Raw genomic sequence first — 24,967 nt, forward strand, 5'->3', positions numbered from 1 at the left:
GGCAATGGTTTTTCAAAATACCAAGTTTATCACGCTTCGGTTTCATGACTGCGAGCAGGCAGAATGGAATAACTACTCTTAACAGAACCAAAAAAAGTTCCATCCACATTTGAGAAAGTAGTAAGGATTTTTATTGTCAAAACAAGAGATACAAGCACAACAGAAGACACAAATAAATTAACTGTTCTGATCATTTTAGACTCCAGGGCATCTCTGTGGGAAGGTCAGCTCAGCTCCCTGTGTAGCCACCATACTGTCTAAAGCAAAAGACAGCAGGAATTTGAGACAGTGTTCAAGACAATGATTGAACATGTACAGTGAGGAGAAATGAAAAGGTGGTTCCCCTCGTCCCTTTCCTCAGTGAGGTACGTGTTTATAAAGGTATGAGGCTCATTTGGGGGGAAAATGATTGCATACAGAAAATTTTTTAATTCTTCCACCTCCCAGGAAAAAATTTTTCAGGCCCTGGCCTGAACCAGAAACTCAAAATAGGGTGACATTAGTTAGTTTCGTATGAACTGCAAGACTATACTCGAACTGCAGTTGCCCCCTCCTTTAAGAAAGTTTAACATCCATTTATGTATACCAAACCAGTAGACTGGATTTTCTCCCTTAGGAAGTTTTCAACCAAATGGGAGTTAAATTAATCTCACTTTAAAGTGCAACAAAGGATATGTAAGGCTAGTGTTTGTTCTGTGACACACACAAGAGAAGCATCCCTCCAACAGCACTGGCCCAAGAGGTACTACAGTAAGAACTGGCTGCAGGACAAAGTGATCCATGAGGTCTACCAAAAAGCAAGGAGCTTCCGGTTTCAGCAGAAAACAGACAGGATCCCTGCCAAGGCTGGCTCTTAACTATACCCAGATCTCAAACAGATCCTGGGTCCCCGACAAGGCTGGAGCACACAGTGTCAGCACAGCCAAGACGGCCAACGTTGTCTAAACTAGTCAGTGAACGCCTCTACGCCATGATTTGTCCAGGCGCACATGGACAGTGGTAAAGGAATCAAGAAGCCTTGGTTTTGGAACAACACAAATATTATTTACCTAGTAAGTAATGATCAAAGTTCTTGTGTAGGGTAAATGATACAAAAATAGTTAATGAGGTCCCCATACATCACTGCTGAGGTTTAGTCTAACTTTAAATTAAAGCAGTACAAAATGGCTTCTTCCACACAAGGACAAGCTTTGCACTAATGTTTCTCAAAAACCAATTATGTCTCCAGCTCTAGCCTCAGTTTGAGAGATTTTTAAAAAGAGAAAACAAAACTTTTCCTATGTCAGAGCCAAGGTAAAGGGGAGCTGGGCTCAAGACACCTCTATCCAGAGTCCCTGGAACAGAAAGAGCTCTAGAAGCCAGTGGGTGTGAGAACATTCAAGTCCCGCGGTTTTAGATTGTGGGCCCGCGGCAGCTGTTTCTTCCCTTCTATCACTGGGATGTCCATTTTGGGTGGCTTGAACACTGCTGGATCCTCGGCCATTCGGGTGGCCTGTGTGCGAATCAGTTCCATTGGAGAAGGCTTCTGGGCTCCTTTGTAGGCCTGGATGGCAAAACCTCCTACAGAAGTAAACCACAGAGTAAGCGATTTCAAAATTAGTAAGCAGCTACCAACGTACATGGTAAAATGCCCGCCACACTGCTCTCTTTTGTGAAGGGGCTGCCTTACCTGAATCAGACTTCTGGAGGGATCTTGGTCCAAAGAGGCTCCATTTATCTGCCGAGCTTCTGTCTTTTTCCCCGCTTCCAGAATCCATGGTGCTAAGATTGGGGCCAGGTAAGGCTGTGGAAGAACCAGAAGTGAACCAGCCTCTGGAAGAGAAAGAACGAAATGGTAACACATCCTCTTCCTACACCTCTAGAAGTGTCCCACGCCAAGACTAGGGACTGTTAGCTCCCCCTCCTGGCTCGGAAGCCACAGGCTGACCTCCCAGTGTTGGACGTGGCACTAGCTTTGCTTTAGCCCACAGCTGCTGGGGGGTGGGGGTCGCAGGAAGGGCTCACCTGGGCTTCTGCTTAGGGGACGAGTGGGGGCTGCTGCTTGGGGTGGACTGGGTGGAGGCCGGCTGCTTCTCCTCTCTTGTTATCTCTCCGCTCTGGAGCTTTAGTTTCTGCTCAGATGGGTAAGAAGAGAGGCTTTTTAAAAATCACAGCAAATACAAAACAGCTAAGTTTGGGTATAAACAACCTGGTTCACACTAACTTCAGGCAAAAGGAAACATTAATAGGTGGAATAGTTTGGGATTATAGGAAGATATTCCTTTGATTCTGCCATACTAGACAGAGTTCCATCTTTTAAAAAAAAGGAATTCATTCTACAGCATATCTCGAACATCTCTGAACTAATTCCACACCAGAGCTTTCGACTGTCCCACACTGACCAGCCAATAAGTGGACGAGCCAGAACCCCGGTGGCGGGCCTTCCTCAACTGCCCTCTTTGCCGCTCCCACGCACACCCCGCCATCCCCAGCCTCTCAGCGCCAAGACTCGGCCGCTAACCCCTCCAGCTAAATGCTCCCTCTGTGCGGCCCTTCCTTCCCATAACCAGGCACTCCGGCTGCCCTCAGCATTGTAAACAGACATCTAACAGACAGACCAGCAGTCTAGCAGGGGAGACAAGCCTACTTCTCACTGCTCCTAGGTCAAGGCTTCCATACGGTCTCCGTACTCTGTGTCTAGTACACCAATGCTCAGCCCAGGCTATACTTCAAACAAATGACCGTGATGAATTTTCTCAACACGCAACATATCAAGTTACGTGAGCTGGCATTTCAGCCATCCTCATGTTCTACTCCTATGGCCAAGATGTAGAAGGTGGGCCAGATTCAGTTCCACCATTAAATGGAATTCAGACTGACACCTACCCTGGAAAGTTCTCAGTGTCAAAGGCTGACAGTGCCCCTCTCCGGAAGGATCTGTCTTGTCTGAGAGCTTAAGCTGGACTTGGTGTCAACTTGGTGCCAACCCTGAGCCGCCACAGCAGTGGTTTTAAGTTTAGTGTGCAAACATCATCTGGGATGCTCATTACAAAATGCAGCCATCCACAACGTCTCATATCCCTGCCCACAGGCCACTAACCCCCACTATTCCTCCTCCATGTATTGTATATCATGATCCTCCTTGTGAGCCCCTCAGGAGCCAGATTCTCAGGCAACTCTGGAATATGGAGAAAAACCAACAGGAAATCCGGCATCAGGAGACTTGATTTCAGGTACTGTGACTGGTTAAATACATAACCCTGGACCTTAGTTTCTTCATTTATAAAACATGGATAATAGTATCTATGTCAGAGGATTAATAAGAAGATGAAGTGAGTATGAGTGCTTGATAAATCTTAAAAGCACTATTAAGTATAAAGTGATATTCCCTGAAAGAAAATCATTTGAAACTATTTTATTTTATTCATACAATTATTTGGTCATTATTAACCTTATTGAAAATTCTCCATTCGTTCCAATTTTAAAAATGAAAGCAAAAACATTCCAATTCTATATTTAATTTTTTAAAAATTAAACATAGAGCATAACATTCCTTTCTAGCCAGCGTTACCTCTGTTGAGGTTGCCTGACTCCCATTTCTCGCCCTCAGAGTCGATCACCCTGGTACACAGTGACCCACGTTGGCTTTGTTGTTCATAACGTGCTCACACATATCACCTGTGTAAGCTCGGAATCTCATCTGACCCTCCGAAACAGAAGTAAGGGGAACAGTAAGCTTTATAGATGGATAAGCAGAAACTACGAGGCTAAGAGCCCAGGAGCTTTCAGCTAGAAAGTGCGACCACAAGGGGGACTGAACCTGCTCTAAATTCCTCCCTCAAGCCTCTTTCCACCACTCTCCACACCCCCAACTAGCTGAGCTGGTAACTTCAAAACCACAGCCACACCTCAAGCTGTGAATGATGAGGGTTTTGTTTTTTAAAAGCTCCTAAGAAACAAGCTTACGTGGAGTGCTTCTGCCACTCGAAGGTACTTGGTCTCCTCGGTGGTGAGGCCCTTGTGGGGTGTGTAGCCAGCATCTCTCAGCCCTGCCTGTTGCTCAAAACGCTGAATGCTCTCCTGGGTCTGTTCTGGGAACAGAGGAGATGACAGTCATGCCCATCCCCCTCTCCCATCACAAACTGGGGGAGATGAACACAGATATCCACTGTTCTCCCCGGGAGCAAGAGCATACACACTGGCCATCCGAGAAGGAGAGTTCTCCCAGACAGGCATCGTAGCAGGAATTCTGAACCTCACATGAAGCCTAAGCAGAAAGAAGCCTTCCCTTACACCAAGCTAAAGAGCAGGTTACTCCTAAAGGGACAGCCTGATAACCTCCAGGGAAACACTCCTTACCTTCCTCTCATACCCTAGGACATTTTCTTTGTATTCAGAAATGCAACATGGAGAAGGCAGCTGACATTCAGAAACAGTGCAAGTTCTCCAAATATAAAGTTTCCTCAGAGATACTCACCACCCTCTTTACGATCTTCACCAAAGAGAAATGGGCCACATTTAGGCCAGATGGCACCAAAGTAGCAGTTGGATCCAAACCAGAGAGAATGTGCCTTAAACTAACCAAGGTCTACTGATCCAATGTTTCCTGTGTGTAAAACTGCCCACCACAGTGCCTGGCACAGCAAGCAGACTCAACTCACTATCAGGGCAGTCTGACCCGATTATCTTGTCATCAACGTCAGTTACACCTGGGAATGACTGACAGTGGAATTTTTGCTTAATCTGTACACACACTATGTAATACACCCCCATGTACAAGAATGTGGCAGCTGAGGACCAAAAGTCCAGATGCCAGATGTCCTTTACGACTTAGTCATTCCCCTTCTAAGGGACTACTTTATTTCCAACAGAAATAGAAGCAAAGGAAACACACACACACACACTAAATGTATAAAGGTGTTTTCCAGTCTTGCCAGGTAGTCACTTGAAAATTTTAAAAGCAGGAAAGGATTTAATGAATTCGGTACCTGGTATTTAAAATACCAGGATTTTAAATGCATCTTTTTTTTTTTAATTTATGACTACAGCAACATGAAAAGTTCATCGTAATATTAATTGAAAAAAATTGATAGAATGGTTTGTCTATTATATCTGTAATTATATAAAAATATGCATATATGTGGAAATGACTAAGCCAAATAAGTATCTGAGTGATAGTAATATATACTGGGGCGCTATAATGTTCTATACTGTTAGTAGACTCTATTTTCAATAAAGAAGTTACACTGTTCTAAAAGAACAATGACTAAGCTTCCTAACACTGCCAGGACACATTCTCAAGCTTGCAAAATACAAGCAATAGTTGCTGATTCAAACAGTGCATTTATGTGTGAATAAGAAAAAGTCCAAGTAAGAGTGTGGACTTTTGGTTCCTGGGTGAGTTCTTCAGGAATTGCCCAAGACTAACTGATGCCCTCCAGAGCAGATAAACAAGGGCTTCCAACATCAAAACTGAGCCAACTAAAGAGAACCTCTATGTGCCCTGCCCCTGGCAGAGGCTGCCGCTGACAAGCAGAGCTGTATATCTAATAATTGTTAACTTCCCACTAGAAGCAACTAGAAGGGCCCTCCGGAATCAACAAGTTTAGTTAACTTGTAAGATTTTTTTTTTTTTAATTCAAGCTCTCGTTTCCAGTCTTATCAGGACCACAAATCACACATTCTTAAGACCAAAGACACTTGAGGCACCAATCTTGCCTCAAGATCCAGTAAGAGGAACAACTTTGAGCCATTTAATTTAAAAAAATAAGCGCAGGGGCGGTGGGAGATGTCTCAGTGTGTCTCCTTCTCCAGCAGAGCTCGAGAGAGTATCAGCAGCCGCTCACGGCCACTGAGCACTGGTGCCATCTAATCCTCCCCTCCACCTGCCGGCCAGATTCCCCACCTCACGGAGGAGGAAACAGCCTCAATAGTTAAGCAACTTGCCCAAGGCCACGCTGATGGATATGGGAAAATAAGGCTGTAGCAACGAAGCAGCGGGAGTGCACCTAAATCAACTGAGATGCTTAACATTGGGCAAGTCTTCCACCTAAATGGAGCTTCAACATTGGTGATGACTCAGCAGCTAGACTGACCTCTGCCAGGCTGGGTTAGGACAGGTTAAGGCAAGTGTGTCTGCAGAAACCCCCCCAGCTAGTTGTAGGAAGCCTAAACTCATCCCCGCCCCCAGTTATGAGAGCGCAGAGTGCTTACTTGTGATCAGAGAACTCATGATGACATGGGTAGCTTTAGCCTTCACCACGGGGACCTTGTCCGCACCATCAATGGCCGATGGCAGGGCACGGGATGAGACGCTGGCCTCTCCTTCCTCCACCTGTTCAAGAGGGGCAAGGAGGCACCTGAGCCAGACAAGGGAGTCACACGCCTCAACTTACTCCTCTGGGAGTGATCAGATACAGGAGAAAATATGTGAAGGGGGGCTTGGTTGTCCACACCCTATTAGATATGTATTATCCACAGTGACAAAAGATATGACATTATACGAATAGCCTGTATTTATAAAAGTGGGAGAGCCAGAGTTTGAAGCTCTGAGCTCTATTATCTTTCCAGACTATGTCTGTCCAAAACACACTATGCCCCTAAGGATACAGAAGAAACAACTATTACTAAGCATTGACTGTGTACCAAGCACCATGCCTGCTTTTGCTTAATTAATCACTGCATTCGCTAAGTGGTTCTCAAATTTTGCCAAGCACCAGAATCCCGTGGAGGGCTGGTTAAACAGACTGCTGGGCCCCAACCCAGAGCTGATTCAGTAGGTAGGGCTCAAGAATTTTGTTTCTAACAAATTACCAAGTGATGCTGATGCTGTTGGTCCCTGAGACCGCACTTCGAGGACCACTGCTCTAAGGGTTCAATAACAGTCTTTTAAAACAAACCAGAAAGTCTACGTAGCTCCTCAGCTTTAACATGAGAGGGCTGGAGCACGCTGCCTTCCTTAATCTAAACACCTGACACCGTGCTCAGGACTAACTGGAAGCAGTGGACTGGGTTTACTCTTTGTTCTCTACTTCTCCAAAGGAATTGAGAAGAAAGATGGTCAGAAAGGAGGGGAGTAGAAGGAAGTATTGAAATGTTGTATCCCTGTTACAAAACAGGATTTAAACTCTTCAGCTGTGACCTTACTCGAGCAAAACTTGAACCTCTGCTTTCTCACTTGTAAGACGGCTGACGATTGGGACATGGATGCCTAGGGCATGGATGGTTAGAACAAACCAAAGAATGCATGTAATGAGTCAAGTTGAGCTCTCCTTAGAAAGGCCAGTTGTTCCAAACTGTCAGCTGTTCCAGCTGGGACACAGCAGAAAACTGGAAGCCTATTCTTTGCCTAGAGAAGCAAGCGGCAGCCTTCATAAATGAAGAGGGTGGTGGGCTGCCCTCCCAAGCGCTATCAGGAGCCTTGCTTCTTTTCTGCTCCAGTCCCTTGAGTCTGCTGCTTTGGCATCACAGACAGCTAAGGGGGTCCTTTCCCCTTAGTACTGCCAATACTTTTTAAACAAAATGTTCCCACCTCGGGCTTCCCTGGTGGCGCAGTGGAGTGGTTGAGAGTCCGCCTGCCGATGCAGGGGACACGGGTTCGTGCCCCGGTCCGGGAGGATTCCACATGCCGTGGAGCGGCTAGGCCCGTAAGCCATGGCTGCTGAGCCTGCGCGTCTGGAGTCTGTGCTTCACAACGGGAGAGGCCACAACAGTGAGAGGCCCGCGGACGGCAAAAAAAAAAAAAAAAAAAGGTAAAGTTTCCACCTCAACAACTGACTGAGTCAGATTTCAGTAGATAACTGATATAGGGAACTTCCCCCAGAGCTGTAGTGGACACTTTCATAGCAAGGAGCGCCCTGTTCTGAGAGCTTAATGGAGGGGGGCAGGGTGGGGGTGGGGAGGCAGGAGGGACACTACACTTATTAGAAAGGAAGGATCACATACAGCTCTGCCAAGGGAAGGTAAGCCGGGAGCACGGAGTCACAACATCAGCTCCACACCGAATATGTGCCAGGCCTTTCAGTCCTCTTTTTTTTTTTAAATAAATTTATTTATTTTATTTATTTATTTTTGGCTGCATTGGGTCTTCGTTGCTGCACGCGGGCTTTCTCTAGTTGCGGCTAGCAGGGGCTACTCTTTGTTGCAGTGCACGGGCTTCCCATTGCGGTGGCTTCTCTTGTTGCGGAGCACGGGCTCTAGGTGCGTGGGCTCAGTAGTTGTAGCTCTCAGGCTCTAGAGTGCAGGCTCCGTAGTTGTGGCGCACGGGCTTAGTTGCTCCATGGCATGTGGGATCTTCCCAGACCAGGGCTCGAACCCGTGTCCACTGCAATGGCAGGCGGATTCTTAACCACTGCGCCACCAGGGAAGTCCCTCCAGTCCTCCTTTATTTAATCCCCACGGCACCTCCATGACAAAGTATTTTCATCTCTCACACAGAGACACTGTGGCTCAGGGGTGAAGCCCAAGCTCACAGCTGGTGCATAGTTAGGTGGCTCACACCCAGGTCTGCTAAGACAGCTGCTTACTGGTACTTGCTGTCAGGACCTAGCTGTCACACAGCTCAAAGTGCAGCGCAACTATAGCTGCAGCTTAAAAGGATTCATCTGAACTGGGTGGGCCTAGCTTATTCAGGCAACAGGACCACCTTTCTGGCATTCTTGGTGGTTGGAAAGTCAGAGGCGAGAGGGACACAGTCCCTGCAGTCAGGAAGCACAGGCTTCAGAAACAAGCCTGCAACAAGCATGTCAGAACCCATGAAGCCCAACTGCGCAAAAGGGCTGGAGAGCAGATCAGTGTGTAACGAGGTACGTGTGTGCATGTGTGTGCATGTCAGGAGGGCCTTACAAAGGAGGCAGCTCTCACATAGGATGGCAGTGGGAAAGGGCATCTGAGGCAGGAGGAACAGCATGAGGAAAAGCACAGCATATGTTCAGGAAAGAGCCAATTTTTCATCACTCAATGAGCATCTTTTTGCAATCTACTTTATGCCAAGTCCTCTGCTAGATACTGTAGATGGAGTACGAATCAGACATGGCCCCTGCCCCCAGGAAGCTAATGGAGGGCAATGAAGTAACACAGGATTGTAACAGGGGTCCACAGTACACTGGAGACCTCAAAAGGAGGGGTGACAGTCTTACTGGGAGGACGGAGGAATATCACAGAAGAGATGGTTGAGCTAAGACTTAAAGGATGCCATCTGTCAGGCAGATGAAGTACGAGGACAGGATGGGGGCTGTGAACATTCCAGGCAATCGGAGCAGCGAGAAGCAAAGACTTAGTGGCATCAAATACCCTATTAAGTACAAGAAATCTTAGGTAACTTGCGTGGTTGGATCACGGTGGGTGGGGGGTGGATTCGGAGGGGAGGGAACGCAGACAGGACCTGGACCATGCAGAGCCAGACTAAGACTAAGGAGCTTGGATTTAATACTGTGGAAACGAGGGTGGGGAGGACAGGGAGGAGAGGGGATGGGGAGGTTGTGTTTCAGGTAGAAGACACAGCCATTCTAGTTTTGAATTAAAAAGGAAAAAGGCCTACCAACTCTACAGAAAACATAACATATATAGGGATTGGTGGCTGCCCAATTCTATGGGTGTCAGGAGCCGCTGACAGCTTCTGGAGCAGAGGAAGGAGAACGAAGGGGTTGGGCCTGCCAACGCAGTCAGCGGGGTCAGATACCTTGGCGAGGTGCTGATACTTGCGCTCTGGAATCACTGGCTTCCAGGGGATGCTGCCCATGTCCGATGGAGGAGGAGTCATGGGCGTAGGGTCCTCGAGGGCATCATCATAGCTGAATGCCCGGCGGTACATCCCGATGGGCAGGGACATCTTGCCTAGAGGCCCACTAGGCTCAAGAGCTAAGAACAGACACACCGGTCAGGATGGGCTCATCAGCTGAACATACCAGTAGCTTTAAATTAATCTGTAGGCAGGAAAGCTCTGAAACACTCTTATTCTGGGACAGAGCAAGAATAGCTTGTTCTGGAAGAGCTAATCCAGTCAAGGTAAGGAAACTACAAATTCCTTCCTCTCTGCCCCACATTGGCTTCGCCACTTAACCCACACAGCAGCCCTAACCCATTCTTATGGATTAGGAAACCAAAGTTCAATGTCAATTTACCTGAGCAAGGTCACATAACTTCAAAGTGCAGTAAGGAATCAAAACCCGAACCAATCTGATTTCAAAGCTTGTATTCTTTAGGCCACAGAAGCCCGTGGCAATCCCGAGACTCTCAACTCAGGCAAAACTGAGGATATGCAGTCTTGGGAATTCCCTGGCAGTCTAGTGGTTAGGACTCCACGCTCTCACTGCTGAGGGCCAGGGTTCAATCTCTGGTTGGGGGAACTAAAATCCCACAAGCCTCATGGCCAAAAAAAAAACCATGAAATCTTGTTCCCAGTTTATACATGAGGAAATGAGGCCCAGAGATGGCAAATCCTCTGTCTTTACTACCTCACCTAAGAAACCAAGAGCACCATGACAAGAAATATGTCAAATAATATGCTGTCCAGCAGCTTCTAGAACAGTTTCGAACGTTCTATATGACTTAAATGGCAGAGCCAATTTCCATCACAGAAACTACTGACAGTGGTTCTCACAAAGCACTGCCAGCTGATCCTGCCATTTCTGTCCACCGGAACGGACTGGCGGAATGCCCCAGTGACGCAGGCTCCCCACCTCAAGGGCACACTCAGCTCTGCGAGACCAGGGAGCAAAGTTCATTTTGTTTGTTTGCTGATCCTTTCAGAGCAGAACTAACGTCCAGATCCTGCCTTCAGTGTGACATTATCCTGTTGCTATAATTACACAATCACACTCTCCAAGACATCAACCTGTTTGGCAATAAGTCCAAAACCAGCAAAGACATTCCATGTAAACAACAAGAGGGCCAAGCAGTTACCATTATTATTATGATTAATAACAATTACTAACAAAACCATAGAAACAGAAAGAGGATTAGTAGTTGCCAGGACCTGGGGGGAGGGAGGAGCCACAGGAGTGACTACTAAAGGGACAAGGTTTTCTTTTGGAGGTGAGGAAGATGTTCTGGAATTAGACAGTGGTGATGGTTGCACAACCTTGTGAATATACTAAAAATCACTATACTGTTCATTTTAAATGGCTGAATTGTATGGTATGTGAATTATCTCAATTAAAACAAGCAAATAATAATTACCAAGTACCCTTCCTTGCCAGGAACTTACACGCCTCATCTTTCCTAATCCTCATTAAGCAGATATTCTTCCCCTTTTCCAGCTCAGGAAACTGAGGCATAGATCTTAAGCAACACCCCGCTAGCAACCGTGAGGTGGGGGCTGGAACACAGATCTCAACCAGCTCTCACACCTGCCATGCAACACTCCATGCTCCCCACACTACAAGCATTAACCTAATGCATGCAACCCTGCGGCCAGGATGCTTACAGGGAGTTTACAGTCATCACGACAATGAAAGACAAACTAAAACACAAGTTGATGAAGTTAGAGACTAGAGATGGATCCTTATTGGGAGACACAAGGGAGACTCCTATGACTCCACTTAATTTGGGAGCAATTTCAGAAACATCTTAAAGACTCATCCCAAGAGCCATCCCTATAGTCTTCCTAAGAATAATAATAAAGTCGGCTAATATTTACTAGGAGATAAATTCCCACAAATAGAGACCAAAAAATTTTCTGGGCAGTAAATGTATATTCATCTTTAACTCACATTTTCATGTATTTTACATTTGATCTTCACAGCAAACCTGAGAGACAGGCAGTATCATCTATACTTTACTGAGAATCAAAAATTGAGTGATTCAGATTTTAAAAGTCACTAGCCCTTCCCACTAAAACAGTCCAAGGAGGAATCAATGACTTCACTAACCCAGAAATTATCACCCTGTGCAGACCCAGGACTCACTAAATGTTGCAGTGAGCATTTTCATGACTAAGTTCAATGTGCCTTGAAATCAGGCTGGTGCCTTTTTGCCCAAACTTTCATTCCTCCCACCCTCCTATCTCCTCCTCACAAAAAAAGGGGGTGAGTTTAATCATTTTGGTTTAAGAACTACGCAGTTTATTCTAAATTTTTATTTGATACACAGGAAAGTGACAAATCTGTCATACCCTTAAGTGAAATAACTGTTCTCTTTCAAGTTAGATTTTTGGGTTCATACCCTGGCTGGGTGGTTAATAAGATAATATTTAAATGATGCCAATCTATTAAGTCTAAATACTCTCCTGGTGGCAGAGAGTTACTATTAATATGTGGTTCAGAAAAAGTAGTTTCTGTCTAGCTCAAAATGTTAAGGGCAAAACATAACTTTACCAAAAAGAATTAGGTTTACCAGGCACTTCTGGTTGTCTCGAAGCCATTGAAAGACTGGGATCCAGGTGCTCTTTCTATACAGAATTCAGAGTTGAGTCCCTGCCACCTAATAAAAACAACAAAGGGCATTTTCTTACAGTGAACACCAAAGAATAGCTCCAATGCTGTTCTTTTGACAGGCACACAGCGTTTTATGGCTTGGTTACAAGGTTGAAACACGCACAAAAGAGGGACAAACATGCCGAGGGAGAAAAAAAAGAATAAAGTCAAAGGTCTCACTGTACCTGTCACTGATCTTAACACCTGTGATATGACAAAGACACCATACACAGTGAAACGGTCACCTTACCAGAGTGAAATGATGTGACGATTATGCTGACAGACAGATATTAATGAGGAACATTGCTCAGCTGCTGCAAGTTAGCAAAGCTGCTCGGGAAGAGTCCATCCATTCCAGAGGTTCTGAGAACGACAAACAACCAGCATTGGCGCAGGCCTTCAGCGTCTGCCAAACACCTTCCTGTACTTTCATGTATTCCCTGTAACAACCTTGCAAGAGATACTATACTCATTTCGTTTTTAAATAAGTTAGGGCTCAGGGTCCAAATAACCTGACCCACAGCAAGGGACTAGGGAACCACAGTGGGTAAATTCATTCCTTGCTGCTAGTACTGACTGATATTCATAAGGGTTTTATACAACACTTATCTTGTGTTTTACCCCTTGCAGCAACCCTTGCAAAGCAGGCATTGTTTACCCTCAATTTAAAGAAAGGAAACTAAAAAGCAGAAGTGATTTGTCCAAGGTTACAGACAAGTGGCCTATCTGTAAGGCAGGTAGCTTCATCTCCATTTTACAGGGGAGTTCAAACAAAGCTCCGAGAAAGCCAAATTACTTGCTTTTCAGCTTGCTACACTCCCCGCTCTAACCTGATGAAGCTCAGAAGGCAAAATCGTTAGTTCCTCATTAAACAGTATCGCAGAAACCAAAGTCGGCCATCCTCGGGGTCCAGGCAGCATTCCGACCCGACACCTCCCCTTCCACTTCCCAGTGCCCGTCCCCTCCCCCCTCCCCCGCAGAGCTCTGACTTCTCCTTCACAAGATACAGGACAATGCCACCAGGATGTGAAACGCCTCTTCCACCCGGCGAGGTTAAGAAAGATTAAGGCGATTAGGGCCAGGGCCAGGGCCTGGCACAAGCCTAAAGTTCCCCGGGGCAAGTCAAGTAGGAGGCTTGGGAGGTAAGGGCGAGAAATGGAGGGTCCGGGACAAGGCCGGCCTGGTAAAGTAGAGGCGAAGCCCGGTGCCGGGGCTGCGGGGGCATCATCACAGAGAAAACCCACGGGGGGACCCCAGAAGGCGGGGCGAGAGATGCACGGAGCGGTCCGGCAAAGATCTGAGCCTGAGTAAGGGGAGAGGAGAGAGACACCACGAGGGCCCGGGCCAGGGCCTCGATGGCGGGGACGGGGGCACGCCCCTCCTTACCGGCGGAGGACCGAGCCCCAAGGAGGGTCCGGTCCGGCTCATCTGGTTACCTGTTTTTCCGCCGCCGCGGAGCCGCCTGCGGCCCGAGCTCCGGCACTAAAGAGGCTCCGAGGACCCACGTCTCTCGAGAGGCTGTGGCGCATTCGGGACCCAAGCCATGGTGTGAGCGGCGCTGTGCCCGTGGCGACACAGAAGGCCCCAGACACCAAACAGGGAGGGACCACAGGCTGCCGGCCCACAGCCTTCCCGATAAAGTCTCCAGCGGCCTAGTGATTTCACGCGAGATTTGGCGGGGGTGGGCTCGATGCATGCTGGGAGTTGTAGTCCATGGTCGGGAAAGCCCCAGAATCTTAGCTGCACTGCGGGTTGGTGGGGTCAGAGCTCCGTGTGTGGAAACTGCCAGCTCCCAGACGAAAAGCTACCTTTGACTAGCATTCTATGCCTGGGTCTGTGACAGGCTGAGGGCAGATGGAGGTGGCATAGTAAAGTGACACCCTCAAACCAGTTTCACGGAGGGGAAGTTGAGGCTCGGAGAGATGCAAAGGCACTTTGACTAAGAAGAGATGAAGTGAGCAGGGACCCTCTTCCAGGAACAGCTGGGTTAGGCAGGGTTCATACTAGTAGCAGAACCAGAAGGGGAAGCAAATAGCACCTGCCTCTGCTAGGTAAGGTGGTCGTAACATTATTTCCCTTTTACACTAAGGAAAGTGACACTTGGAGAGGTGCCAGCTCAACTGTCATACCCTGAAGACTTCTTTTTTCCTTAAAGGGTTTACAAATATGACAAAGCAATAAAGTTCAGGAAGTAAACGAAGTTGAAAAACAACCTATCCACATGTCCAAAGCTTGCCATCAAGGCTCATTTCAAGAGGGCTATAGGGGCTTGGGGCTGGGTTTGACTTTTAGATTTCAGCATTTGACCATTGGCCAGGCCTACTGGCGGGACTGAGAGGCTTTCTTCATGCACCTTTAAACTTGAATATGCCAGTAATTAGAGTCTTTTCTAAATTCTGTGATTAGCTTATAAATAGCACAATTACATTGCAGTGTGGGTTTGTTTTTTTTTTCATGTTAAAAGTGTTACTTCAGGGCTTCCCTGGTGGCACAGTGGTTAAGAATCCGCCTGCCAATGCAGGGCACACGGATTCAAGCCCTGGTCCAGGAAGATCCCACATGCTGCGGATCAAATAGGTCCGTGTGCCACAACTACTGAGCCTGCTCTCTAGAGCCCGTGAGCCACAACTACTGAAGCCCGCGCACCTAGAGCCCGTGCTCCACAACAAGAGAAGCCACCGCAATGAGAAGCCGGCACACCACAGCAAAGAGCAGCTCCTGCTCGCTGTAACTAGAGAAAGCCTGCACGCAGCAACAAAGACCCAACGCAGCCAAAAATTAATTAATTAGTTAATTAAAATAGATTCTCAAAAAAAAGTGTTACTTTGTAAATTTGCAACTTTTAAAATATGCCATGATTTTTGCCCTCTGTGGGAACAAAGCTGACACCTTGCCCTCCTCCATCACAAGGAAGGCATACACATCACATCTTAGTCAGAAGGGGAGGAAAGAGCACTTAGCACCTTTATATAAATTGCAAGACAGGATCACCTTGTTTCAGTCTTATCCCCAAATTAATGAAAACTGAAGCCTTACGAGATCCTGTGAAAGCAAAATGGAGGAGTGTGTGTCTAACCTAATGGTCTGCAACCTGGCCTACAGCGGGAAGCTGGAGGAGTTGAAGGAGAGGATCCTGGCCGGTAAATCCCTGGCCACTAGGACTGACCAGGACAGCAGAGCTGCCTTGCATTGGGCATGCTCAGCCGGACATACAGAAATTGTTGAATTCTTGCTGCAACTTGGAGTGCCAGTGAATGATAAAGATGATGCAGGTTGGTCTCCTCTTCATATTGCTGCTTCCGCTGGCTGGGATGAGATTGTAAAAGCTCTTCTGGGAAAAGGTGCTCAAGTGAATGCTGTCAATCAAAATGGCTGTACTCCCCTACATTATGCAGCTTCCAAAAACAGGAATGAGATTGCTGTCATGTTACTGGAAAGCGGGGCTAATCCAGACGCTAAGGACCATTATGAGGCTACAGCAATGCACCGGGCAGCAGCCAAGGGTAACTTGAAGATGATTCATATTCTTCTGTGCTACAAAGCTTCCACAAACATCCAAGACACTGAGGGTAACACTCCTCTACACTTAGCCTGTGATGAGGAGAGAGTGGAAGTAGCAAAACAGCTGGTGTCCCAAGGAGCAAGTACTTACATTGAGAATAAAGAAGAAAAGACACCCCTGCAAGTGGCCAAAGGTGGTCTGGGTTTAATACTCAAGAGAATGGTGGAAAGTTAAGCAGCTTGGATTTACTCTTACTTTGTATGTTTTGTGGTTGTCCCCTAATGCCCTGGAAACTAATGTACTTGTGCACAAGACGTCATCTATGAATGATGAAGTTTTTTCATCTTCCAAGTCTTATAAACATGTTGACTATTGTTCCTGCTGAGGTATTTTTTTTCTTAGCTTACAACTTGCTTCCCAGGCATTGAATAACAATAATAATAATTGAGATTGTTCTACTGTTGTATATTATTCTGTATTGAATCTTGGTTAACTTTGAGTAAGTGATTCTGTGGCTGTTATGAGTCTTCAGCACCCTGCCATGCACCCTCTATCCCCCTCTGAGGCAGAACAACCCCAATAGCACCAGGCCAACTGTTTTGCCAAATGTTTCTAGGTGGATTCTAGAATGTTCTTCCATACAGTTGAAACACATCGTAACTCGTTTTTCAAGCCCACTCAGAGGCCTATGCCAAATATTTCTGTTTTTTCCAACAGTATGGTTTAATTTGTTTTTGTTATAGGAGGAATACTTGTATATTGTGAGGACGAAATTTTCAGTTCAGAGGGCAGGCATGCTATCCAAGTTTGGCATTCATAAACACTAAAATAATGAAAAATAATAGCCTGTGTACCAATGTATGTTTTTAATGATGAGCTATTTCCCTCCAAAATAAAGTGTATTGTTTTACGCAGGCCTCTCACTGTTGTGGCCTCTCCTGTTGCGGAGCACAGGCTCCGGACGCGCAGGCTCAGTGGCCATGGCGCATGGGCCCAGCTGCTCCCCGGTATGTGGGATCTTCCTGGACCGGGGCACGAACCCGTGTCCCCTGCATCGGCAGGTGGACTCTCAACCACTGCGCCACCAGGGAAGGCCAAGTGTATTGTTTCTAAAAAGGAAGTTTTAAAGTACCTATATTAAGTCATCCTGTATTGAAAAGAATGTCAAGCTTGTTATCATGATGTGTAACAAAAATGTGTTTTGATTTGTATTTCAGAAACTAAAAAAATAAAACGTTGAGAGAAAAAAAAAAAAAACTGAAGGCTTTCCTGGAAGTTACTGACTCTAACTAAGACAACTTCATCCCTGACTCTTGTGATACTGATGTCTGAAGTTGTGACATGATGTTGGCAGATAGTAGCCATTGGAGAAAATTGCTGTTTTCCCCAAAGAGCAGACTAGCTATAAACTTTTAGCCTTTGCAAGCTTACAGGGTTTTCCCCTTTAAATGGGTGTTGTATTTTTTACTTAGGGAGCTTATTCTTCTAAAGCCTGGACGTCCTTCGAACCCTTCTTTGTAAGTAAACTACTTTTCTAAATGATCTGGTTGCATAGCTAAAGAGGGTTCAGTCGCAGCTGAATCCACGAGGCCCAAGAAGGGCACCTTCAGAGCTGTTTGATCTCAGGCCGTTTTTCTCAGCGCCGGGGGTGGATCTCTTGTGGCAATAGAGGTTCCCCTCCACTGCCTTTTCTGTGCTTTTTTTCTGACTCTGGTTTTGGTTCTTTTTTTTTTCTTTCTTTGTTTTAAAGTCTTTATTGCATTTGTTACAATATTGCTTCTGTTTTATGTTTTGTTTTTTTGGCCACCTTTGTTTTAAAGTCTTTATTGCATTTGTTACAATATTGCTTCTGTTTTATGTTTTGGTTTTTTGGACACGAGGCATGTGGGATCTTAGCTCCCCGACCAGGGATTGAACCCACACCCCCTGCATTGGAAGGTGAAGTCTTAACCACTGGACCGCCAGGGAAGTCCCTCTGGTTTTGGTTCTTAGCCAAGCCTACTTTTAATTGTCACAGCCACTTTATTTCCCCGAGAGTAGCAGCATCCTTGGGAGGTTGGTCTTTGTGGTCTGATTGCTGGTTCTTATCTGGGGGCAGACAACAGTCAAGGGTCTCTGTGTGTGGCTGACCAGGGAATCTGGTTGCCGTTTTATGTATGTTTACAACATACACTTACCACGAAACTAATTTTCTTTTTTTTTATTTAATATTTTATTTATTTATTTATTTATTTTATTATTTTTGGGGGGGCTGCGTTGGGTCTTCGTTGCTGTGCATGGGCTTTCTCTAGTTGCTGCGAGTGGGGGCTACTCTTCGTTGCGGTACGCAGGCTTCTCATTGCGGTGGCTTCTCTTATTGTGGGGCACGGGCTCTAGGCGCCTGGGCTCAGTAGTTGTGGCGCACGGGCTTAGTTGCTCCGCGGCACGTGGGATCTTCCTGGACCAGGGCTCGAACCCGTGTCCCCTGCCTGGGCAGGAGGATTCTTAACCACTGTGCCACCAGGGAAGTCCCGAAACTAATTTTCTAAATACTTTTGACTCGGAATTTTCTTTTTGCACCTCCTTGGGCACTTCATACTTTAATAAACTTGGAGCCTCTGAAATTGACCAGAATCTCTCTTACATCCACCCAGGATGCCCCAAATCATCCTGCATTTCTGCTTCATGGGGGACGGGCAGAGAGTGGAACCAGACTCTGCTCACCTGCCTTCCTCTACACATCTGCGCTCTCCGGCCAGTACAAGCCCTCAGAAAGGTCCACTCCCTAGATAGACCTGCCAACATTCTCACGACCCATCAGCGGACTGAAACCTGGTCACTGGGATGGTAGCAGGGGAGGCATTTGCATTTTGGGGATCTCTAGACTTGGAACTCTGGAAACCTGCCCCCTATAATATCACAGATAAGGCATTCCACCTAGCACTGCTTAGGCATTGTCCATTTCCATTGCCCATTTCGCAGCAGAGGAAACTAACACTCTCAAGGGAACTTTGGATAAGATACCTCAGCCAGGAAGCGGCAGAGTTGAAATTCAAGACGGGCTGAGTGAGTGCCCAGCTGATAGTTTCGCTGCTGACTGTCCTTGGCCTCAGCTCCTCCACTTTAACGTCCCTGGGGCTAGAGGGTTGAAGGCACATTCCCAAGGAAGAAACAACGATCAGTAACACCGCCCTCTAGTGGTGAGGGGTAAAGATTTCACTGAAAAAAATAAGGATGCTTGGTCAGCTGTCAGACTGTCCTTAGAGACCAACTTCTCCCACCTAATATCACAGATAAAGCAACTAAGATGCAGAGAACAGAAGGAACCCGGCCACTGTCACAAAGTTAGTCCGGGGCAGTTGGTTAGCTATAAAATGTGTTCTTGTGTCTTACTTTGTGTCAGGTACTATGCGTGGTACTCAGGATACACTGGGAAGGGTCCCTGGCTGTTATAGCCTGATTTGTGTCCTCCCAAAATTCATGTGATGAAATCCCAAACCCCAGTGCCTCAGAACTTAACAGTCTTTATAGATAAGGGCTATAAAGGGGTGATTAGGTTAAAATAAGGCTTGTGTCCTTATAAGAAGAGGAAGAGGCCCCAGAGTTACACAAGCACAGGGAAAAGGCCATGTGAGGATACAGTGAGAGGTGGCAATTTGAAAGCCAAGAAGAGAGGCTGCAAAAGAAACCAAACCTGCCGGTACCTTGATCTTGGACTTCTAGCCTCCAGAACTGTCAGAAAATTAATTTCTGTTGTTTAAGCCACCCACTCTGTGATACTTTGGCAGCCCTACCAAGCTAATATGAGGAGACAGACAACAAATGAGAGATTATGAATAATTAAAAGCCAGATATCAGGGCCTCCCTGGTGGCGCAAGTGGTTGAGAGTCCACCTGCCGATGCAGGGGATACGGGTTCGTGCCCCGGTCTGGGAGGATCCCATATGCCACGGAGCGGCTGGGCCCGTGAGCCATGGCCGCTGAGCCTGCGCGTCCGGAGCCTGTGCTCCGCAACGGGGTAGGCCACAACAGTGAGAGGCCCGCATACCGCAAAAAAAGAAAAAAAAAAAAAAAAAGCCAGATATCAGGAGGCAGTAGCACCAGGTGCTATGTAATAGGGGGACCGACTCTGGAACATCATGGGAGGGTGCTCCACGTGGGGCACCAAAGCAAGGGCAGAGGCCCAGAGGCAGGAGAAAGCTTGTGTCTGAGGAGAATTGGAGGGTGGGGAGCAATTAGCAGAGTCCTTGAAGTGGCAGAGCCCCCACCAGCTCAAGGTTTATAGGCCAAGGTATGGCTTTTGGTCTTTCCCCTGAGAGCCATGGGGGTGAGGGGCCACCTGGAAGTGGACATAGTGTAGACAAGTCCACGGTCAGCCTTGGGTGGGGAAGGGAGGGGAGGAGAGGGGAGAGTTAGAAAGGTTAGTACAACGGGCCCTGGGGTGATTTTGTTAAGCTAGGTTTTATTAGGGTTGGGGTTTATCTGGACGGCAGTTTGAGCACATTTAAATGCATTTGGGAAGAATCAGCAGAGAGGACAGTGTGCAAGATGCAGATGAGTAAGGGGTTAAGAGCCTTGAGATGCAGGAAGGGGCACCTGGCATTTGATCAATTACCTAGGGCCTACAGGCTTTTCAGGGACCCACAAAAACATCTTTGAACACTAAAAGTTAAATGATTGACTCCAAGATTTTTTTAAAACTGCATAATCAAAACTAATATGTTTAATTAAATGTCCTCACAACAGAGTATTACATCAACTTCCTTTATGATAATATTTAACTCTCATAAAGATGGCGTTGCATTTGAAAACAAATTGAGAGCTAGATTTTTCTCACCTTGAAAAATACTCCCAAGGATCAGCTTAGTGCTCCCCCCAAAAAAAGCAAAAACCAAAAAAACATAGTCAGTCACAAATTAGACAAGTTGGGACTTCCCTGGTGGCACAGTGGTTAAGAATCTGCCTGCCAATGCAGGGGACACGGGTTCGAGCCCCGGTCCAGGAAGATCCCACATGCCGCAGAGCAACTAAGCCCGTGCGCCACAACTAGTGAGCCCACGTACCACAACTACTGAAGCCCGCGCACCTAGAGCCCGTGCTCTGCAACAAGAGAAGCCACCACAGTGAGAAGCCCGTGCACCACAACAAAGCGGGGGCGAGTAGCCCCCACTCGCTGCAACTAGAGAAAGCCCGCGCAGAGCAACGAAGACCCAACGCAGCCAAAAATAAATAAATAAAATAAATAAATTTATTTTAAAAAATTAGACAAGTTATCTGTAGCTAAGTAATTTTTAAAGAAAAACTTTTTAATTATTTAAATGTTTTACAGCAATATGTTTAACATGGGACGTGAGTACATTTGAATATGTTTGTTTCGTACAGTATGTGGTGGAATGTTCTAAGGAAGGACAGACTAGGGCAGAGGAGACCTAAAAACCACCCTGGGGTGGTTCCAAAGCATGTGACATGTGAGGGGCTGGCCTGGGAAAGAAGGAAGTTTTCAGTGTGTTTGGTGGAGAAGATTGGCAAGCCCCCCTCTACTGGCTTTTTTGTTGTCGGTGAGGTAGGAGATGAGCTGTCTCTTCTGTCTGTGAGCAGAGAGGGGGAGGTGAGGTGAGGGGCAAAGAGAGAAGAACGTAAAGATTTGAAATTGCCATTTCAGAGAGTGGAGGAGGAGAAACTGACTGGAAGGTGTGGATGACCCAGTTGAGGCTGGTCACCATGAGTAACTGATTGTGCCAATATGTCTAGTTGTGTGTCTTCAGGAGCATAGTTTAACAGTCTGGAAGCAGGAACACCCTGGATTCACCCAGGGCTGGGGTTCAATAGGATGAGCAGGATGAAGGGTCAAAGGAGGTGAGGAAGTTAACATCACTTGAGTGCCTACATTGTGTGCACAAGAATAGACACTCTTACATCAACTGCCTTATCCATAAGGATCATTATATTGGTTACGATGCATTTGGCTGCAGTCAAGAGAAAAACTCAACTAACAATGGCCTAAAGGTATTTGTTGTTTATTTAGCAGTCTGTAGGAAATTAGACCTCGAATTGGTTTGGAAGCTCCATAATATCCTCAGAGACGTGGGTTTTTCCTTCCCCTTTGTGCCTTCCCTCAGCAAGTTGGGTTTCATTTGCAGGCTTGGACCTCACGTTTGAACTGTGGTCGCCCCAGCTCACAAAGCAGAGCTTCCTCACATGACAGCACTCTCTGTGGGAAGGGAGAAAATTACTTCCTAGAAGGCTAGCAGTCTTCTACCTACATCCCCTGGACCAGAACTGAGCCAGATGCTCACCCCTACACTAAAACTGATCAACAGGAACTGGAAGGCTCCAATCATTTTAGTTTTAAATCATGACTCCTCCCAAGGCTGAGCACATACCAAATAAATAAAGTTGGGGTTCTGTTAGCAAGAAAAACAGGGGGATGGCTCTGTTGGATAGGCCACCAACAGTGTCTGCACAATCATTATCCTCATTTTACAGTTGAAGAAACAGGTTCAAAGAGGTTATGTGGCATGATGAAGGTCATAGTGGGTCCAGAAATTGAGCCCAGATCCTTCTGATACCACTATGCTGTGCCCTGTTCAGGTCCTGCTGACTCTAAGACCAGTTTTCTTTGCATGTAACAATGGTTCCCAACTAGGATTTGAGGACACTAGGGGTCCCTATAGCCCCTACAGAGAGTAGAGGAGAGGAGGGAACTTCCTGGGTATTTATTTCCAGTGTAAAAAAATTAATAAACAGAAACCTTAGTTAAATAGTCAGGAGACCAGAAGCAAGGGGCTCTCACACTCTGTGATGATGATAACAGAGGCCAGAAGGAATAAGAAAGATTCCTCTTGGGCTTCCCTGGTGGCGCAGTGGTTGAGAGTCCGCCTGCCGATGCAGGGGACACGGCTTCGTGCCCCGGTCTGGGAGGATCCCACACGCCGCGGAGCGGCTAGGCCCGTGAGCCATGGCCGCTGAGCCTGTGCGTCCCGAGCCTGTGCTCCGCAACGGGAGAGGCCATAACAGTGAGAGGCCCTCATACCGCAAAAAAAAAAAAAAGAAAGAAAGATTCCTCTTCCTTCCTGACAAGGACTCAGCCAATGAAAAGCCATGGACTCTTTGTTTACTGTAGCCCTCCCAGCTTCCTTTTCCCCTTTAAAAAAGAGTTCTCCTTCCCTTGCCATTCAAGGACTTGCACATGGCTTCCCACAATTGCAGGCCCCAACTTGCAATTCTCTGCTCATCTTGAATAAGCCCACCTTGGCTGGAGAAATATCTGGCAGTCTATTTATTTTAGGTCAACATTTTGGTGGCCCATATGGGGGCCAGAGATGATCCCTGCTGGTTCTGGGACTGGTGAGCAAACAGATGCAGTACCCACAATTGAGCCCACTGTCACTCACTGTTTTTCTCACCAACCCTGGTCTTTCTCCTGGATCAAGCTCACACTCTCTTTGCCTTTGAAGCTCTCCAGGCTTTTGGGGGGATCTACTTAAAGCTTTTGTCTTTCTGGTTAAGGTCTTGTTCTGTATGCGAGTACTTTTCTGGCACTTTGGTCTGATTTTTGAGATCAGAATGTTTCAATTGAAGCTGGCTGAGAAGCTGTGGGCCCATTCCTATGGGAACAAGAGCTGCTTCACTGAAATTGTGCCAGTTCAGCTGTCAGCCCATTCCTTAGGAATAGGGGCTATTCGCTAGAAACTGACTGAGAAAGTCTTTGGCCTGGCTTCTCTGGGACCAACCTGTTTCCTTAGAATTGGATGGTATCAGCTTGCAAGTTGTTTGAATTGAGTTGTTTGAATTGAGTTGTTTGAGCTGTTTGAAAATTGTTCTTTTACTCTAGAGAAAAACCTGTAAGAAATAGGATATCAGTTACCTAAATAGTTTGAGGGTGTCCTCCCTATAGGGACTCTGAATGATTTTATGTTTAAAAACTGCATCATTCTTCATGCACATTTCCACAAATGGACCAACCCGACCAAAGGCAATTTAGAATATCAATGGCCATCTGGAGGAACTTTTGAAATCCGCAAACTTAATTTCATTAAAACCAAATTAGACTAAAATGGCTCAAAAAATTTCCAGAACTGAGTAGTATACCTATTTCAATTGGTACTCTGAGGATTCCCAATGTTATCAGGAGACTAAAATTGCCTCTCTGAAAAATAAGATTTTAAGATTAAGTACGGCAAACGAAGAAAAACAAAATAGCTCCCAAAGCCTTGGACTCTTCTTCCTTGGCTTCTTTGTCTCCCATTCTGCCTCTGACACCATCTTATCTCTCTCTCCCTTGGTTCTTCATGTTCAGGCCCTGCTCCCAGCACCATCTTCCTCCTTCCCTTCTATACCACCTACACCTCCTTTATACTCTCAAGTCCCCCATGCTAAATCTCTCACCAAACTTGTCCTTTTCTCTGAAACTCTCCCTAACCCCTTTTCCTCTGAACCTTTAAAATTAAAGGTTCAGAGGAAAATCTGTTCCTTTAAAATTAAGCCTCCTGAGGACCCAGAGAAAAACCCTTAATTTCTTATATTCCCTGGACTAAAATTAAACTGCGAGCCATAGTTAAGGATTTTCCCAAAGTAACTGAAGGTCCTCACGGATTTGCTGAAGAATTTAAAAGTATAGTCAGGGCTTCCCTGGTGGCGCAGTGGTTGAAAGTCTGCCTGCCAATGCAGGGGACACGGGTTCGTGCCCCGGTCCGGGAGGATCCCGCGTGCCGCGGAACGGCTGGGCCCGTGAGCCATGGCCGCTGAGCCTGCGCGTCCGGAGCCTGTGCTCCGCAACGGGAGAGGCCACAACAGTAAGAGGCCCGCGTACCGCAAAAAAAAAAATAATAATAAATAAATAAAAGTATAGTCATTCAAACGTATGAACCTGGTTTCTCCAACTTATATCAGCTAGTTAATATGCTTGTCAGTGGCCCAGCCTTAGACCCCTAATTGGGAAAATCATAAAAGGGCTCTAGACTTACAACTGGCAGAGCAGCCCACTAATTGGTTATATGATCAGGCTTGTTCAATTGCTAGGTGACTTCACTGAGTAATTTCTAGGGCTTTTCCAAAGCCTATTGATTGAAACAAAATTCAAGCTTGCCCACAAA

At 46.5% G+C, this 24,967-nt stretch overlaps 2 protein-coding genes across 7 annotated transcripts; one reads left to right on the forward strand and one right to left on the reverse strand.

Moving 5' to 3' along the window:
* Positions 1-108: 108 nt before the first annotated feature.
* Positions 109-13,919, reverse strand: KIAA1191 (KIAA1191 ortholog). 6 transcript variants are annotated; one of them, XM_060094827.1, is made up of 9 exons: positions 13,829-13,919; positions 12,643-12,755; positions 12,313-12,399; positions 9,659-9,837; positions 6,193-6,313; positions 3,946-4,070; positions 2,005-2,111; positions 1,670-1,812; positions 109-1,560 (listed from the first exon to the last, which is right to left on the reverse strand). In XM_060094827.1, exons 3-9 carry the CDS (start codon positions 12,338-12,340, stop codon positions 1,352-1,354), a joined length of 912 nt encoding a protein of 303 aa, XP_059950810.1. In that variant the 5' UTR covers positions 12,341-12,399; positions 12,643-12,755; positions 13,829-13,919; the 3' UTR covers positions 109-1,351. The 6 variants fall into 6 exon arrangements, with proteins under 6 accessions (XP_059950810.1, XP_059950812.1, XP_059950811.1 ...); XM_060094829.1 differs by lacking the exon at positions 12,313-12,399; XM_060094828.1 differs by lacking the exon at positions 12,643-12,755 and having other exon boundaries at positions 13,829-13,915.
* A 1,514-nt stretch (positions 13,920-15,433) lies between these two features.
* LOC132485845 (26S proteasome non-ATPase regulatory subunit 10-like) lies at positions 15,434-16,183 on the forward strand. The gene has a single exon (XM_060092445.1). It carries the CDS (start codon positions 15,448-15,450, stop codon positions 16,126-16,128), a length of 681 nt encoding a protein of 226 aa, XP_059948428.1. The 5' UTR covers positions 15,434-15,447; the 3' UTR covers positions 16,129-16,183.
* The last annotated feature ends 8,784 nt before the right edge of the window (positions 16,184-24,967 follow it).

Source organism: Mesoplodon densirostris, chromosome 3 (assembly GCF_025265405.1).
Source record: "Mesoplodon densirostris isolate mMesDen1 chromosome 3, mMesDen1 primary haplotype, whole genome shotgun sequence".
Classification (NCBI taxonomy): Eukaryota; Metazoa; Chordata; class Mammalia; order Artiodactyla; family Ziphiidae; genus Mesoplodon; species Mesoplodon densirostris.